The 18,609-nt window shown below is 41.6% G+C and overlaps 1 protein-coding gene across 1 annotated transcript; it reads right to left on the bottom strand.

Moving 5' to 3' along the window:
- Window positions 1-5,044: 5,044 nt before the first annotated feature.
- LOC113969516 (fatty acid-binding protein 5) lies at window positions 5,045-10,365 on the bottom strand. Its single transcript, XM_027687347.1, has 4 exons — window positions 10,073-10,365; window positions 7,107-7,279; window positions 6,054-6,158; window positions 5,045-5,924 (listed from the first exon to the last, which is right to left on the bottom strand). Exons 1-4 carry the CDS (start codon window positions 10,146-10,148, stop codon window positions 5,874-5,876), a joined length of 405 nt encoding a protein of 134 aa, XP_027543148.1. The 5' UTR covers window positions 10,149-10,365; the 3' UTR covers window positions 5,045-5,873.
- Between the last annotated feature and the right edge of the window lie 8,244 nt (window positions 10,366-18,609).

The raw sequence follows: 18,609 nt of genomic DNA on the forward strand, positions 1-18,609 counted from the left end.
CCATCAACGCTGCCTCCATACAATCCTAAACATTCACTGGTCAGATTACGTGACTAACACGTCTGTTCTAGAACAAGCAGTAGTTACAAGTATTGAGGCCATGTTACTGAGAATACAGCTGTGATGGGCAGGGCACGTCTCCAGGATGAAGGACCACCGCCTCCCTAAGATCCTGCTTTATGGTGAACTTGCCACCGGCTGCCGCAAGAGAGGAGCCCCGAAGAAAAGATACAAGGACTCCCTGAAACAACATCTCAGCCTTGGCCATATTGATCAACATAACTGGTCTACTCTGGCCTCCAATCGGGAGGTCTGGAGACACACCATCTATAACGCTGCTGATGCTTTTGAGAAAGCACGCAGGATCACTCTTGAGGAGAAAAGACAGGGCAGAAAGAATCGTGCCTTGCAGAATATACCACCTAAGGAGTCTTTCTGCTGTGCCTTTTGCAACCGAACGTGCCTATCTCGTATTGGCCTCTTTACCCACCAGCGTGCTTGTAACAAACGTGGGTAGAGCCCTCCCTGAATCTTCGTTCGCGAAGCCTAGCCATGAAACCCCCCCAGAGATATGCAGCTTGCCTTTTCATTCTACATCTCACCAGTAGAAAAATACAAATGAAAAGAATAGAAACATCTCATTTTCTGGACTTTATTGATATGCAATTTAATCTGTACCAAGCAAGGTGGTTTAGGAGAATGAGTGGAGATGAGACAATAGAAAGGACTCAGAGCAAGTCCCCGTATTAGATACTGCTTTATACAGTTTAAGGAATAGTATTAATGATATTTTGCCTTAAATACACTCTGCAATAAAATAGGAATAATTCCTACTTCTATACTTTACTTATAGGATTAAATTGCAAAGCCATAACAAGGCCTGGCCATAATATCTAGAGTGAGGAGTCAGTCTGAGTTGCCTTCAGCTCAACCTTCCATGTATCCAAAGAGCCCTTGTACTCTAGGAGTTTCCAGAAATTCTGTTGTGAAGATTCTGATCTCAGCTCAAGGTTTCTCTTGAGGTCAAGAGATGCAGGCTATCCTATTCTTCATGATTTTAAATTTGCTGATCACCATACAGGACTATATCACATGGCCCCAGAAGACATCAAGACACAGAGAGACAATGCCCACGGTGTGTGCAACAGCAAAACATCGTCAGACCAGCCTGAAAATTGCACTCAGTACCTCAACTTTCTGTTAAATACTTGCACTGCACAATGAGCTGAGCTCACCCTTAGCTAATGCCTTTTCCAAAGATAGGCTCAATGATTTCCAGCAGGAATTTCCAAGAGTACCAGATGCTATGCATGGCGGAGCAAACATCCAGTCCTGGACAAGTGGTATGCATGGTCCTCAGAGTGGGATATTTGTCTTCTGGTATTTAATTTCAGCGTGCACATCTGTGAATAATAACAACGGTGTTATTTGTTTTAAAGTCTCAACAATACTATTTGGAATTCAGTAGATTTTTGTAGGACATTCATTATCTGAAACTGATTCTAGATTGCATGTGTTGCTGAAACTCTGCATTTCTTCTGAAACTATAATGAACTTCACATGTAAATATCTCCAGAATATAATTAAGGCCGCCTGGTAGAGAGAATGGATTTTGAAAACATTTTTGCTGGAAAGGAAGCCAAATTCAGTCTTGGGAGTGGGGTCTGTAATAGTGTTTCCTTTTCCTCTAAAATAATAGCATGAAGTAAAATCATTCTGGGAAGTGTCAACAAAAACTTAATTTGATGTACAAGGGCCGAAAAGCCAAAGCTAGAAGGAGAACCATGGGACAAAAATGTGTTTACACAGATGTTGGATTTTCTGCAAAACCTATTAGTGCTAAATCCTCTCAGGACTGAACAATGGGACTGGAATTAGGCATGAAAGATAATTAATATATGTTAACTGGCTCCCACCCACTCTTATACTGCGGGGTTTTTTTCTTACAATCACAAATTATCAACATAGTGCAAAGGTTTCTAATCCATTCATTGTATTAGCACATTCTTAGGCAGGGAAGAAGTCACCAGCAAAGGTCTGATTGGAACTCATCTGCATTACTGCTTTTACTCTTGTTAAAAAAAAAAATTAAGTAGAATATAAACAGTATGGCAGTTTCTTCATAGAAATTAGTTTAATGTATGAATTTTTGTGTAAAATCTGCAGGTTAGGGTTAGGGTTAGGGTTAGTGTTAGGGTTGGAGCTGGAGACTGACCCTCTGATAACCAGCTCAGGTGCAGACTGACACCCCCGACTGAGCTGAAATGGGGCTTCTGGGCAGGGACCCGGGTCCCTCTTGGGACGCTGAGAAATATTTACAGGGCACTTATTTTCAGCATCTGACCTTAATAAGAGTTACTTGGAATGGACTGCTTTGTGAAGCAACAGAATACATTGGACATAATATTATATAGAAGTATATAAGATGGTTTATTGTTTATACTCACTAGAATCAACGATACTAGATTTTTAGCTTCTACCCTGACAAAACAGAAAAAAAAATTAAAGAATTATTCATTTCTTTTTGAATGTTTGAGTCTCACAGTTAATATAGCCCAAGTAGCCACTGGCTTAGCAAAACTATCTGCCTACACTTGACCTTCACACTTGAAGAAATAATCCCTGACTTTTTTAGGACAACTTACAGCTAATATTGGGACCATAACCTCAGAAAACTGAGATGTTTCCCACCACTGACTTTGCTTTTTAAAAAACTTTGATGTGAGGTGCATGTGTGAGGTAGGAAGGGGAGAGGAAGAGGAAAAGCCAGTATTAACTGCAGTGATTGCAGTCAGAGTAGGATAACAATTTTGAAAGAAATCATATAACCAAACCATAAGAGGAAAATCCTTGATAGTATGAGCACTGTACAGAGCCAGTATACTCTCCCAAAGCACAGGAACACATTAGTGTTCCAGGAAAGCTCAGACGAGATTTTCCTAACATGATGGAATATCAAATCTAAATTACTAAACAATTTCATTTTCTACTCCTTTACCCCAGTTCACCACAAAAAAATCTTACACCTAAACCCTCCCCTCTACAAACAAAAAAATAACAACAGCCCCTTCCGAGGAAACAGCAGAACTACACCAATTTGAGAAGACAGTGAGATATAAAGATATAAATTGGACACTGCTCATGACCTTAAATGAACACGTGTTGGAGTGGATATGGAAACTGCTTCTCTTTCAGCAGGTTTTTCTTGTACCTTCAGTTCACTGAACATGTTTTTCTCATCCCTCCAAAGTATTTTCAAAAACTAAATGTCAAGAACTAAATGCACTAAAATGTCACGACAAAACTTGTCTCTTTAATTCATATTTCTGTAGCATTATAAAGCAGTCTTGGCTGGATAATACATAACTTCTTTTTCAGTTTTTCTCAGAAGTCTTACCTTCTGCCATCTTATGTGATATAGTGAACTACAGAACTATTCAATCCTCAGGAAAATTATTTTATACTGATGAAAATATTGTGTATACACACTCATAAGGAGTGAAACTTTTGTCTTGCATAATAAGTAATAGAAGGAAACTGGAAACTAACTATATTTTCAAGTCTTGAGCATAATAAATCCTGGCTTGCAGTACTATAAAACAATCATCTTTTTAAGTATATGGTCTAATCTAACACAAACAGGTTGTATATATGGTAGTTCCGGGTCACAGTACACTTAAATTGAAGTTACTGGCAACATAGGCTGAAGTAACATCAAAATAAAGCAAATAAATATGTGAGCCTAAGTAGTTTCAGAGAACTATCTCTAAAGAATTCCAGTTTCCTGTTGATCTGCCTCCTACCATTGGTCAGCTTCTGTGCTTAAGATAACTTCTTATGTGTGCCAAGAGAGCTAATAATGTTTTTCTTCCATTTACTGTCAAACAAAATGTCACTTCCACATGCAGTCTTTCCATCAAGGTACTTTAATGGTCTATCTCCTTCATCAGACCACCTATTTTCATGACATTTGTGGAAGAAAAATTATCTTTGGGACCTCTAGCCTCTACTTCATGTTTGGCTGAATTTGGAGAGCACAGACACAAACACAGATTTCATAAGCCTTGTTTCCAAAGGAAGTCACTCTAAAAAGATATTATTCTGCCTTTTCTTTACAAGAAGTGATCTCATTGTAATCAAAACGGATGTCCTATAAAAGACAGTGAAAGGTTTTTCCATTCAAACAAAAGATAAACAATTAACACTACCCAGCATCAGAAGAATAAACAAGCAGTTGTAAGTGATAGACCAGTGACCCCAACGAAGGCGTAATACTCTGCTTACAGCAGTAATGTTGTCTGTTTTGGAAGGAAGGCAGGATTTTCGTATCCTGCCTTCACCACAGATTGCTGCACCCCTTCTACAGCTACTACTCAGTGTATTTTTGATCCAAAACTTATTCGGTTCCTTATCAGATCAGTTTGTTTTCCATTACTATTATTTCTATGGGGAGATTTCTTCTGTTTATAATATCCTGTATGGTAATACAGCATAGATCTTTAGGGTTCACATGAAAGTGAGGAAAAATACTAAATGAAGGTAATATGAAGATTGCCCAAATCTAAAAGGAGTCACGGAAAAAAAATTGCAAGAAACATTCTTCAGCAATAAATGCTTACAGTTGACACAATTATAGTGAATGACTCTTAAATAGTCATGAAATTATGAAAAGGATAAATAAATGGTCCAAGAAGTCACTTTCCATAGTTGGCAGGATGAACACAAAAGAATAGATTTTTCTGCTATTTGGGTAAGCTCAGTAATATGGTAAATGCACTGAGCAGCTAAAATAGCAGAAGTAGCCATGGATTCTGCAACAACCATGCTGCAAACTGGAATTATGCAATTGCACAATCCCCCAGGTTTCTGAATCTCATGAAAACGTCCCTGTCACCAAACAGTTTCACTTTTAGGACATGTTTGTCAGGTATCACACAAATTCACCTAAACCTTTTTACTTTTGTTTCATCTGACATATCTTTGGAAGAATAGTAGCATTATAGGCTCTGTTTCCCAACCAGTGTAAAAGTAATACTCAGGACACTGATATTTCTGATTATTTATTATGGCACCTCAAAACATATAAACTCCATTGCTAGGTGTTTCAAATGAGTCTTAAAAAAATAAAATAAAATGAGTTTTTAAGTTTTAGGCAGTATTTTAGTAGATTTTGGTTAAGAATTTTTAGAATGTTACTAGACATGAAATAAGAGTTTTGCTAGGAAAACAAAGTCTTCTTAAAATAAGGCTTCCTTTCAATAAAGCATGTATGTGTTTGCCTGTTTATCACGTTTTTTGGCTTATCAATATATATATTTTGAGATAAGTGTGGTTTTGAAACATGAGAAAACAAACTAAACCTGAAAATACATTCCTGTACTTAAATACCAACATCTCATATTTATATCCACACATTGCTATTTACTTTGTAACATGCAAGTTTGAAAAAACTCCATAGCCTGACTATGAATGACTTTTCTATTTTAGATTTTACTACTTTAGCAAGTAAGGATTTAGGTTGAAATTCGGCTTACTATTAATTGCATTAACTATGTAACTTTCATTATCTTATACGGAAGGATGTTTATAGTAAAGCCTAAAACCAAAGTGATTTTTTTATAAAACCTCACTTTAAAATTCCATTAGAGTAAAAACATTTTCACGTCATATATTTGACAACTTTATTTAATAGCCTCATAGTAACATAATAGTTACATAATAGTTACATCACGGCTTTTAAAAAGAATTGCACTCAGCTACTCAGTCCATTGAAATACTAGAAAACAGGAAAAAGGAAAACATGGAGTGAAAAGGAGCTCTGTCCACTGAACCAAGTTGTTTGCAGTAAGTTCCTATCGAACCAGATGTCATCCTCATGCTTTCTGGTAGACTCTAACACACTTGACACCATTCATGTCACATTCCTAGAAGATAAAGAGATGGATTTATTAATTTGCCTCAGTACAGACTATAAGGAAAAAAAACCTTTCAGAGTTACATTTCAGGCTACTGGGCAGCAGCACTCAGGGATCAGAAAGGGGGACTGAACTCACCACCACCAGTTGTCCATCCACTAGCTTCCTTGTTATTGTGGTCTTCTTACCATCCCATTCCTGCTCCTGAATCAATGACCCATCATCTTTTAAGCTGACAAGGGTCTGAAAGAAAAACCTGAACATCAATATTTTCCCATGACATCTGATGGACACTGAGGCTTTCCAACACCTTATTCCACATGAAAGATTCCCACCCCAACTCACTCAACAATAATTTTGTCATTGACATCTACAAAGCCAGGATAGTATCTTAAATGTTTTACTGATCCTCTCCTTTCCATAACTCACTGCTCAGTCACTTACTGCTCTGAAACATTTCTGCATCAGACAGACCTTTGACAGTATTCACAGCTTCAATTAACAGGAGCAGATGTCCTCTGGTCATCTCTTTGTACATGGGCTTTGAGCTTTTGTGTAACATTTATCTGATCTTGCAATAATAGATGAATTGAGAGTATGTGCCTGGAGGGAGGGGATGGTACACAGAGAGCACTCACACTAGGAAATGAGACATTTTTGTTTTACCTCCTTTTGGATAAATATTCTCCCTACTCCGTGCAAGGAGAAGCTCTTTGCTTTGTAAAACTGGAGATTAGGGACTGTGATTCAAAGGGCTGCCTTGCATGTCTCTGATCCCACTCCACACTGAACCAGGCTCTCTTGTTATGCAAATATGAGACTGAGACGTTAACCCTAGGGCTGAATTGCCTCTGATTAAACATCAATGGCATTTTTTCCACAGGCTTCAAATGAAGTGGCGTTTGGCTTTAACAGGGATTTAGAGGTCTGTTAGTTTTACTAAAAAAAATGCTTCTCCTACAAAATGAAAACAACAAAATACACAAGACCATTGATTTCAGCATTTTCCCTCTTTGGAATTCACTTAATCCACGTAAAAAAAAATTTATTTATTCAATGAGACTTAAAGAGACAGCCACGCATCAAATAAAGCATTGTTAGTGTAGATGTCAAAATTGACTTTAAAACAGTATTTCCATCTGTAAAACACCCAAAGAACTGTGCTTTTTCAATAAAGTCTAGTATACTGACCTGAGTTTTCCTGCCATCTAATGTATTTTCTTCAAATTTCTCACCAAGTTTGAAGCTCGTCTGTGAAGTTTTGAAGGTGCTTTCTGTTTTTATGGTGATTGTGTCCTCGTCCTTAATAATGTAAACATCTGGTTTGGCCATGCTTCCCATTTTTCTCATGGCCATACCCACACCTGCAAGGCAAGAGGCACAGTGTCACAAAGTCAGTTAAACCCTCAGGCTTAGGGCCACACAGGAATTCAAATACCTAATTCCAATTTAATTAGGCACTTAGGTACACTTCAGAATCAAAGCTCAAGAGCAACAAAGAAAAAGGATGTTTTAAATCATCCAGTGATGAGGAAGGAAAAAAAGCTTATTCCCTTCAAGTTCTGAGCACTTTAAAAAATTCTACAAATCATTTTTAATTGACAGATGAATACACTTTATTTCAACTTACTCAAGAAATATCCTTCCACCATTTTGTACACAATTGCCAACATGCCATTTCTAATAAAATTTCACATTCTACATCCTGTATACAAAGTATCGAGTTGTGAATTAGAAAACCACTATCATGCAAAACAGTGCTTACACATATGCACACACACAAAAAAAACAAAGATCACAAAAGAAGTGAAGAAATAAGCTTTGTGAATGGCTGAAAATTCATCAAAACTCTTCAGCAAAAGAGATTCACCTTGCCTCAGCCCATGCATGCACTGTGTCAGGGCTTTGCTTGAATCTTGATTTGAAGGACGAAAATACAAATAAGAGGGTAGCAGGCAACAAATGTGAATCCATCAATCTGGAATGTGCAGATCTCAACAGAGAACTGATATGCAATGAAATGGAGCCAAAAGTGCCACCAAGTCAGTGAGTGCCTGGGCTTCGCAGCTGGGGTAGTTAGAAAATCTTGTCATGCATCAGCACAACACTCCCCTGGGCTTGCACAGGATACCTGGGTGAGGGATGGGTCCACAAAGCAAAGATTAGTTTCTGTGAGAGGTAGCAATAAAGTACTTTGCAGACACTACTTCTCCAGACTCAACTGAGATTCCAGGAGAGAGCCTTAAGCTTGAGCCCACAGAGAAAAACGAGTCATCTTCAGTCCAGCTTTTCTGACCAGAACTGGAAATTATTGCCACGGTGACCCACCCACACGCAACCCATTGTTGTCACCCCAGTCCAGGGTCATCAGTGAGTTATTTGATCAGCTACAGGTTGGAATTCAGCCAAATAAAGATGAGTTGCATATGTTTTCCATCTGGCAAGGAGTGAAATTCAAACTTCTTTGTCCTCAAACGTTCTTTTACACTGACTGAGCAGAATTTGCATGATTTAATTTATGGTGCATCAATAGGATCAAAAGCAGAGAGTTTTCTAAATAGTCAGAAAAGGTGAAAAACTGTAAATGGTTCCTAAAGTGTGACTTGGAGTAAATTTAATTGCCTAAATTGTAATTGTAAAAAGGAAAAGTGACTGGTTTATGATTGCAATCCAAAACCGAACAACACTCAAGTTGCTGCCTATACAGGGGAGGTGCTCTGCAGTTGCAGCACTTAATTTCTACTTTGAAGCTGCAACCTAGCACACGCCTAGGTCTGGCTGTTGGACATGAGCACCACAGCATCCTAATCCATGGTTCAACAAAGCTGAGCTTAAAATTCTTGATTTTCCTCCAAAGTCTCCCAAAGGCCTCAGTCCAGAAGGGTTTTTCACATCACAGCTATCATATACTGACAGGTCTCTCAAAATATAATTACAGTCACCACTGTCTGCAGAGTGTGCACAGCCATCAGTGTCTGCAGTGACGCCTTTTGTATTTTGCATGAAGAGCACAAGACCTAAATTCCTTCCTCTCCTCCCTCTAAATACAAGGCTACATCTTCTGCCTCTTGAGAAAATATCCTAGTTTTCATCAGTGAATAAATTCCAGAAAATAATAGCTCCTGGTCTATACAGACACTGCCAGGTGTCTATCACCTGTCAGCCAGGACGCTCACAGGAAGGTGGTAAATCTGAGCTTGCAGAGAGGCTCCTGATCTGTTAGGTCTATTCTTCATTTGGTTACTTCGTGTTACAAAATGTAGGACAAACCTGGACGCAGGAATAGCATGCTAGGACCACCCCCCTCAGATAAGGGTGCCGCTACCCACAGGAGAAAACAGTCAAATAGCCTCCGCTGGGGCAGCCTGCTGCCAGCCACCCACAGGCAGCTGATCCAGTTAGGCTTTCTCCGCAGGAGACACCCAAGGTGACTCCACGGGGAGGCAGCCCCGGCTCAGCAGGTCTGTGTGGCCGCCCCGGGCGCGATGAGCCAGCCCGGCTTGGGCAGCAGCGCTGCCGTGCGGCATCTGCGACCCGCCGCCCCTCCCGGGCCAGGGCAGCGCCCACCCCCCGGGCCCCCACCCCGGGCAGCCCCGGCTCCCTGCCCCGAGCATTACCCGGAGAGGGAGGAGCGAACCGGTCTAATCTCAGCCGGACTGCTGGCAGGGGTTGGTAATCCCGGATGCTGCGGAGGGAGGGGGCGGCGGGGAGGGCGCAGCACAGGGCGGCGGGAAGGTGCCTGCCGCCACTCATACCTGGCTCCCAGCAATTATTACGGTGCAAAACATCGTGCCGACATCTTTAGGACGCGGAGCCGGAGGCGGCAGCTGTCCCGGGAAGAAGGGTCTGCTCCCGGCCAGCAGTCCCTCCCAGGCGCCGGGGGAGGGGAGCGCAGAGTCCCCGGTGCCGCATCCCGGAGCATCCCAGCATCAACCCCGCAGCCGACGCCCACTCGTGGCTCACGGACGGGCTGCACCCCACCCTCAGGCCCGGCTCCAGGACCGCGTTCGCCGCGGACCTTGGACAGAGCCTCGCCGGCTGGCAGCCACGGCGACAGCGGCACGTCCCCGAGGAGGCATCGAAGCATCCATCCATTCATCCCTCCATCCCTCCATCTATTCCTCCCTCCCGGGGGCGGGGAGCTGCCGGCTCCTTACCCAGCTCCTTCATGTAGTCCTCGAAGCCTTCGCTGGAGGTGAGGCACCATTTGCCTAAAAACGCGTCGATAGCCATGGCGGCGGCGCTGGAACTGGCGACGTCCGTGGAAGAGCGTGGAGACAGGAGGACGAGCTGCAGCGAGGCCGCGGTCGCCTTTATAGCGGGGCCGGCAACATGTGCCGCCGGGAAGAGCCAATGGGGATCCCGCCGCGCCCCGGCCCCTTCCCCGCCGAGCCCCCGCCCGGCGAGTCCCGCCCGCGGCAGCGGCGGCAAGAGCAGGCATGCCAGGATGCAGCCCGCCCTCCGCCCGCACACACACACACACACACACACACGCACACACAACACGCACACACACAGGCACACACGCACGCACACACACACGCACACACACACGCACACACACGCACCCCCTCTCTGCACACCGGGACAGGAACGCCCAGGAACGGTGGGACACTGACAGAGCGTCACGCCAAGGGATGTCGTGACCTCAACGCTTCTTCGGACACAAAAGCGTCAGGCACCTACCGTGGCGAAAGAGGCGGGTGCGCTGAGCACTGAGCACTCATGGGCTTCAATCCGGACTCCGAGATTCTGGCGCCAAGGAAGTTAAAAAGCTGAAGTCCTGGGCACTGAATGCTAAATTGTGCTCTATATATATCATACTTTTTTGAAGGATAACTCAGGAATGAAGAAGCATCATATGGCACAGAGACAGAACAATAAGGCATCAGCATTCCAAAGCAGTTTATTGGGATTGATTGTCAGCCTTCCCAACAACCCCCCAAATCCCACTGGTATATCACATATTACTGAACTATAGCAATCCATAGCTTGCTGCAACCTAGGAACAGACCTGTTACATACAAACAGTGATCAGTTAGCAAACAAGATTGATCAAAATACAGAACTAATGTGGGTACTTACTTGCAGTACACAGGAAAAAAATCAAAGCCTGAATGCAACCTCATGCTTTAGCATTGGAAAAATGCATATTTGTTATCTTATTTTCAGTCTGTATTGAACTGCAATACCCTAATTCCTGCTTCCTAAAGGAAAACACTGCAGCTGCCACTACTGTACACTGGCACAGAAGTGGCGTCATAAAATATACGCTGTTAACAGGCCCTGTGTGGTTTGGGCCAGTCTTTTGCCAAATTCTGCCAGGTGAGCAGAGAGATTTACTGTCATGTTCTGTGAGGAAGCTGCTATTTCTAAGTCACAACAGAAATCCTGATTCCAATGTACTTCAAAGGTTTGTTTCCACCATCAGGCTTATGCCAATCTCTGTCTCTTTTAACCTTGTATTGGACTGGATGAAACCCACAGCTACTTCCTCCAGTTCAGAAAAAGAAAAATGTGAAGATACACCTAGTGTCTGGAGGGTTTTTTTATGGAGTAACTGTGACTACACTTCTCTGCTAGTACTTTTTTGGAGGAGTTTGAGGTGAAGGTATCAAACCCAGAAAAGACAGCAAGGGCTCTATGCTCATTCCAGCATTTAACATGAGAAGGTGCTGTGAAGCCAAGACTTTTGGAGCAAGGAGGATGCTTTCCCTTATGTTTTTCAGCGATGAAACTCTGTAGGGTGGTTGGAAGCTTCAATACTTTGTAGCAAATCAGAGTTGTCATACACAGAGTAAGCAGATAATTTTTGAACTGATTTTTTAAAAAGAAATCCTTCTGTTTAACTATCATTACCTACAGAGTTGCCTTTAATTACCTTCTGCTTCTCCGACTATATGCTTGTTTTTAATATGCAAACAATGCTATATATCATCTGCTCATAAGGAAGCAAGACATGTTGCTTTTTTTTTGTTATTAAGTAGGTACATTGAAACACAAGACTTTCAACTTACTTCCACTTTTATCTTTTCTTTTTTTTAATCTTTCCCCCCCCCATCTTGCTCAAGATACTTCAGAGTACATTTTAAATTAGGCTGATGTTTACTAACTAATTCAGAGTAGTGGAACCAACATGCTGTCCATCCTGCAGTTCTTCTCTTGTTGCTTACAGAGAGGATAAATGAAAAGCAATTAGATTAGGGATCGAACAGAATCATCCTTCAGGAATTAAGAAGTCTTCAGTCTCGTAAAGCAGAAACAATTTCTAGAAATAGAAATCTTGGCTTTGTTCCATGTATGCTAGCAAAGAATTTTGGATCCACATTTCTGCAGTGCTGGCTGCAGATGGCTTACGATATGCAAATAGTATTCAGGTATAAGTGCTGATAATGCAGCAGAAGATGTAAAATCCACTATTTCCATCTAGTGGTGAGACAGTATTCCTGGATCTTAAGTACCTGGAGCTCCAGCTACATACCTGTGCACAATGTTGCTACATTTTTGAATCTTCCCGTGTCATTTGGTCTGATTTATTCTCCTTACAAATTTTTCAGGTCTAGGCATGTAAGTTCATACAAGACATAAGAAGAAAAGAATTCTTATTTCTATTTTATGATTCTTAGGATACAGTGAAAAACATCTCTCAATTTTTACAAAGTTCTAATGTTTTGCAAATTAATGCAGTGATATGGATTACTGGCTGTGATATCATTAATGTTACATCTCAAAACTTCTTTGAAACAGTATAGTGCTGAAATTGGTGGTATCTCACATAGCAAATAAAGTAACTAGAGGGACCAGAGATGTATCCTTCTGAGTAAGGTACAAATGGCCTGGGCTACAAAATATATGTTGTTTTTTACCTTGACAGAGCAGTAGGTGTATTGGCCAAATATGGCTCTTACTTTGGGAGCCAAATTAAAACGTTCAGATATCCAGAGCTGCTTGAGCCACGCAGATTCATCCCTGTAAATCTCAGTTGCTGCCTGGTTCAAGGCTGACATGACAATCAGACCTTTTGTGTTTGTGTAGTCTCCTCTCTAGACATACTCAAAGAAAAGCAGCAAATACATGTATTCCTACAGAAAGCATTGAATTCCTATGCAACATATTACTGTTTTGGTGCAGATAGATTAAATTCTCTGAAGTTTTGCTCATTTCCACATTAGACTATATGTTGTCCAAGAAAAGGAAAATCAAATTTACAATGAGAAGTGTGAATTTTTCTGTGGAAATTAGCTGCACGGCAAGCACGTAGCCACAGTTAGGAGCAACCGCCACCTTGGCAGCTTGGGCCTGCCAGGGTGAATGCTTTCCAGAGGTAGTCAAGCTCTTACACCTTGTAGGAGGGGAGGATATTACAGCCCTTCATTACCAAGTGCAAAAAAAAGGACCAAGGCAAAAGAGTGCACAGAGACCTTCATTATACTCCTTTGGGCAGATGTGCATCGTGCAGTGATGCTTCATCTGATGTGGGAGCTGGGAAGCTGTGGCCAGCAGTTTGAGGTTTCTCTTCACATAGCCATAGCATTACCATGCTATTACCATGCCATTACCGTGGCATGCAAGCTAAGCCATATTTTGTCTTTTGGAGTCGCAATACCTGCTGCTTGGGCAGGGCACAGCACCACCTCCTCATCTGCAACATATCGCTAATCAGGTTCCATAGGAGGTGTAACTTTTTCCCTAGACCTTTACTCATTAAACTTCCCATATGTTTAACTTGGAAGGAACCCAATCTGCTAGCACTGTACTTTCCTTTACTGTGTAAAAGGGAGGACCTTGCTTTCTTTCTAGTATACAGATATATTGCATATATACAGTACGTTTTCTAAGTGGTAGGCTTTTTCTAGACAACATTACCTCTTAAGAAAGTCTTAAAAATTGTCAGGAAAATTGGACACCACAGCCCAAATTTTACTCTTCAGCCTATCCCTAGCTGTGGAAAAATATTAAAGCAGTCCTTGAATAATAGTTACTCAGCCCCAAGGCATGGATGGGAAAAATTGCATAGGTGGCACAGCTTTGTTTCTGTTTCCTTGTCATACAAGTGCGGTTTTCCCTTCCCAGCCATGTCATCACTGGGTAGACATGATGAAACGTGCTATGGTTGCATAGCTGGCCTAAGGAAGCTTTACTCCAGCTCAAGAGCTGTTTGCTTGGGCAATACTAGACCAGAAATTATGAAGCAACAAAACATGAACCTGCAAGTTTTCCTTTGTATGTCAATATGCACAAGATCTTTCAGCATATTGGCATTTCATTACCTCTGAGTTACAAGAGCTGGGCACAGCCTGTGTTTATCAATGACCTTTGTGTGACACATCTGTTTTCAAGTCAGAACAAAGCCATCTTACTCTCCAGCATGGAGCATGGGTCCAAATAATCCTTGTTGTAGATCTGGATACTGCTGCATCTGCCCTAGGCAGCCAGCTCTCAGGGATGTGCAGGCTCACATGTGCCCGTGTTCAGCGCCCAGTCCTGGAGTCCCAGCCCTCGCTGAGGCCACAGAGCGTTACTATAATGCAATTAACAAACCGGCAGCCCCAGTGTATGTCCTGTACGTTGTCAGCAGCATGTTCAAAGCAAGTTTAAAGGGAAATGCTTACACCAAGGGCAAATTTTACTGTGGCAATGGTGTGACTGCTCTCGAATTGTCCCCTGCCTCAATGGTGAGAGAGAAAGCTCCAGAAGCCTGCAGTGACTGGAAAGAGGACTCCATGCTTCATTTTCCTCTTTCCAGACAAAAATGACCTCATGTCAGATCCAGCCCAGCTCGCAGTGACTGTAGATGTTTTAGCTTGTGTCTACCTTTGGAAGCTTTGAAAAGCCCTCTTTATTTAGCAGCAGTATCTACTTTTAATAGCAAACATCTACACATTAGAGTAAAAATGTTTTTATTTATCTACAGAATTTGATAATCAGCACAGTCGTTACAATGCTAAAAAAGGGATCAGGGTGACTAAAAATCTTCCATATCTGTAGTTTTAGCAGTGAAAAGGCCTTTGATCCACATAAAACAGAAGCACATTAGCAGGGAATACCTGATCACAGAGGAGACTTTCAGAAAGCAAATACTCTGGCTTGGCTTTTAGAAACCACAGATGTACAAAAAACCCATCCCAAAGCTCTATAAATAAAGACAAATACCCCCAAGTAAAACCTTCAACTTTGTCCTTTCTGTGTGGTCTGGAACAATAATGACATAAGGGCAAGAACAAGGAATGTCAAAATGATTTGGAATAAATAATGATAAAACAAATATTTCTACCAATGATGAATAAATAGCCTATGAAATTTGGAATCACAAACTACAGATATGCCCACTGGATTTTAGAGGGGCAATTATTTTTGATTGCATATCAGAAGCAGAGTTTCACTACTATGGATATTGATCAACCGCTGTGAAGGTAACGGCAGGAAAAAAAAAGTTTTATAGTTGTAACTATAGTTATTGCATTAGTTTTTATTCTCAGGATGTCACAAGATGAGCATCACAGCTATAGAAATTTGGCAGGCAGAGCCTGACACTCATCCTCTACAGAGGAAGGGTCTTCGCATTGTGATGGGGATACCAACACCTTTCCCAGCAGTGTTGGAGTGAGAGGGACTGCAACTGCTTCTCTTCCTGTTGAGCAAAATCGTGTTGTACAGCGTTAGGAATATGTGTAGGCTGTTTACCTGAATAGGGCTCCCAAAGGACTTCATCCTGTGGGGACAAGGGCTTAGATGTGGAAGAGATGCCTGGGGCACTGTTGATGGAGGTTCCAAACAGCACAAGTCTCCTCACACCTGCCCACAGCAAGAAGAAATAGGCTCTCTGGGGTGGCACTCAAAGTATTAGCTTCCCATTCTGACTCACCTTTCAGAAAAGACCTCCTCTTCCATGGACTGTAGAAGAACATAGGGTAAAACCCTTTGGAAGCTAAAGCTAGTTTTTACTATTATCCCATTCCTATTGTCAACATACTAAGTCTTGTCAAGAATCAGATGATTACTTATTCATTTCCTTCAAATAGCTAGATTAGTATCAAGTTAAGCTGCACATAAAAGAAAAGGTGCCCAAACCAGTCTCAGAACCTATCCTTGGGCAGAAGCATAGGAAAAAATCAGGGAACTGTAATGTAATTTCTTACCTCCTTACAGATTTTCTCTGGTCTAGATGTTAGATACGTAACGTCATCTTTTGAGACAGAATCAAGGACATAAACCCAAATACTGTGAGGCTTTTCAAGTCTAGAAGTGCAAACTGGAGAATACCTGCTGATCCTGCATGGTTGCCTGAGATGCCAAAAGTAGGAATTTTCTTAGAAGATCTTTTGAATCCAAGCCATGTAGTCAACCCAAAAAACCTCTGCTATTAACACTGCCCACTTTAAAGCCCACTTAGGCAGAATCTCTAGGCTCTGCTTTCAGGTACCACTTTGAAACTTCTCAGGACATGATCAAAATGGGTCAGCAACTCCTTTGCTTTCACACCCCTAACATCTGTCCCTGGGCACAGCTTTAGTTTTGTAAAATCCTGAGAAGACCAGCTCAGCGTAAAGACAATTTGTTGTCAAGTTAAAAATTATCAGAAGCAAAATAGCACCTCTACCTGTTCACGCTGCTCCATCCCAACATTTATCAGCTTACAGAGCAAGGTTAAGCAGGAAGCAGAGAACATGCAGTGGTCTACCAGCAGCAAAGTACTTTGGCTGCTTGAAGCTACTGCATCCTCTTGGTAGACAATAAAAAAGGCTCAGAAGAGTGACTCAGGCCTTCCAGGGGGAAAAGGTGAGAGCGGATGAGATCAAACAGTACCAGTAAGGAAAAAGGCTATTAGGCCAGGAGATGGAGAAGGCAGGGAAGTGCATCTAGAAGAGGCATCGCTGATAGGTGACATGTCAGTCTCAACCTGACTCCAAACCACCCAGAGGAAAAGCAGGGCCTGGCATTCAGGGAAACCGGTTGCACGTGTAGTTGGTGAGGCAGGCAGTGAGCCAGCAAATCTTAAACTGCAAGGAGTGTATACATATGAAGGAGATACATTTGGATGCAAGTATCTTGAGAACTGTTAAATACAGTCCAAGGATATTTACCTTTGGAGGATTTTTTTTGGCTTTCTTACACCATATAAACTCCTTAGTCATTCAAAATTCACATACAGTAGAGGTGAAAACCAAACTAAAACTATGGTTCTTCCATAACCAACAGGGCAAATACTTAGATACAATTTTCTGAAATTAGATTACACTTTTTGTATGTTCACAAACAGCAAAAGCATATTAGATTGCAACATTTTCAAAATAATTGAGATTTAAAACATCTTTCCCTCCTCCAGTGGTGTTTACACAGCAATACTGTATTGCAGCCAGTTTTTCCTACTATATGTAGCATGAAATTGCCCAAACTGAGATCCCTGCAAATAACAAAGAATAGAAGTTGCACTGGCATGCATGAACTGCCTCCAACAGGATGTTTCTACTTGCTTATACCTTGCAAGAAAAGCATCAGGACATTGCAATTTTGTACTTATTTGGGCCAGCTAGTAGTTAAAACTTGCTGTGTAAAACTTGTGTGTTAACACTTGCAATGTTCACCAACACTGCTGCTCCTAGTTGAAATCTTTAATAAAGATTTTTTCTAAAAACAATGCTGCAGATACTTAAAAAGGGAATATCTCAGCCAGGTAGTGTTATCTGAATTACATATTCATCTGTTTCAGGACTATTTTCCCTATGCACTGATAAGAACTTCTAAATAAATACGTATTTGTACAATAAACAGATCTAAGATGATTCTAAAACTGGTCTTAAATCTCCAGGTATTAAAGATTTAGCCATTTTACTGTCATTACCTGCTATCAGACACCTTACATGGACATGGTGTTTGTATTTAGGTAATCCTAGTGCTTTTAGGGCCTGTTCCAGCTGTTCCAGTTCCTTTCATAGCTGGGCAAGCGCCCACATTTTTGGTGGGGCAATCGAGATTAGTGGGCTAAAGAACAACAACATGCAAAGTCAATGCTCACCCAGACATGCTTTGTTCTGCATGACTGACCTTAATACCCAGCCCTGGACTGTGCATGTCAGGAAGCTGTGAGAGCTTTGTTTCAGTCAATCACCAGCAGGAACTGATAGTATATGAACAGCTTGCAGCAAAGCTATCTAAATGCTCAGGGAAGAAAGTCATTACAGATTATCTTTAATGTACTTGAAAAATAAATTCGTACCTTTATCGACACAGTACAGGGAGAGCTAGTTTCTACAGATCAGCATAATAATCACCAGAGGAGTACCTTCTTGCCCATATTACTTGCTTATATCACTTCAGTATCTTACAGTCTTGAGAATGTACATTTTTAGCTTTATTTTTCTGTCCTGTAGGTTTTCCTTTGTACCTTGTATATTAAAACACAAGTCATTACTTGTTTTTCATGACAAAATGTATCAGAGCTTTACCACTGCAAACTGCAGCTACAAGCACCCGCAGCCTCAGCTTCATCCACTGAATTGTTGGCCATCTCTCAACAGCAACATTGCAGGCTTTTGGCCTAATTTAAGCAAAAAGGTTGGGCATCTCTGGGTTAAAATGAAAGCATCTAGAACAAGTGTGTTGCTACACAGCGGGATGCCTACCCATCCAAGGAAAGAAAAAAAAGATCACCTTTCTTCAACAACAGAAAGGATGTATTTTTGCCATAAGCTCA

Source organism: Neopelma chrysocephalum, unplaced genomic scaffold (genome assembly GCF_003984885.1).
Source record: "Neopelma chrysocephalum unplaced genomic scaffold, ASM398488v2 Primary Assembly neopelma1_22, whole genome shotgun sequence".
Taxonomy (NCBI): Eukaryota; Metazoa; Chordata; class Aves; order Passeriformes; family Pipridae; genus Neopelma; species Neopelma chrysocephalum.

Excerpts from the sequence above, each read along its gene's own strand:
- LOC113969516 (XM_027687347.1), bottom strand. The coding sequence starts at position 10,148 with ATGGCTATCGACGCGTTTTTAGGCAAATGGTGCCTCACCTCCAGCGAA. Across the intron at positions 6,159-7,106 it reads TAGATGGCAGGAAAACTCAG|ACCCTTGTCAGCTTAAAAGA; the intron begins GTCAGTATACTA and ends TTTTTCTTTCAG. Across the intron at positions 5,925-6,053 it reads TGGATGGACAACTGGTGGTG|GAATGTGACATGAATGGTGT; the intron begins GTGAGTTCAGTC and ends TTTATCTTCTAG.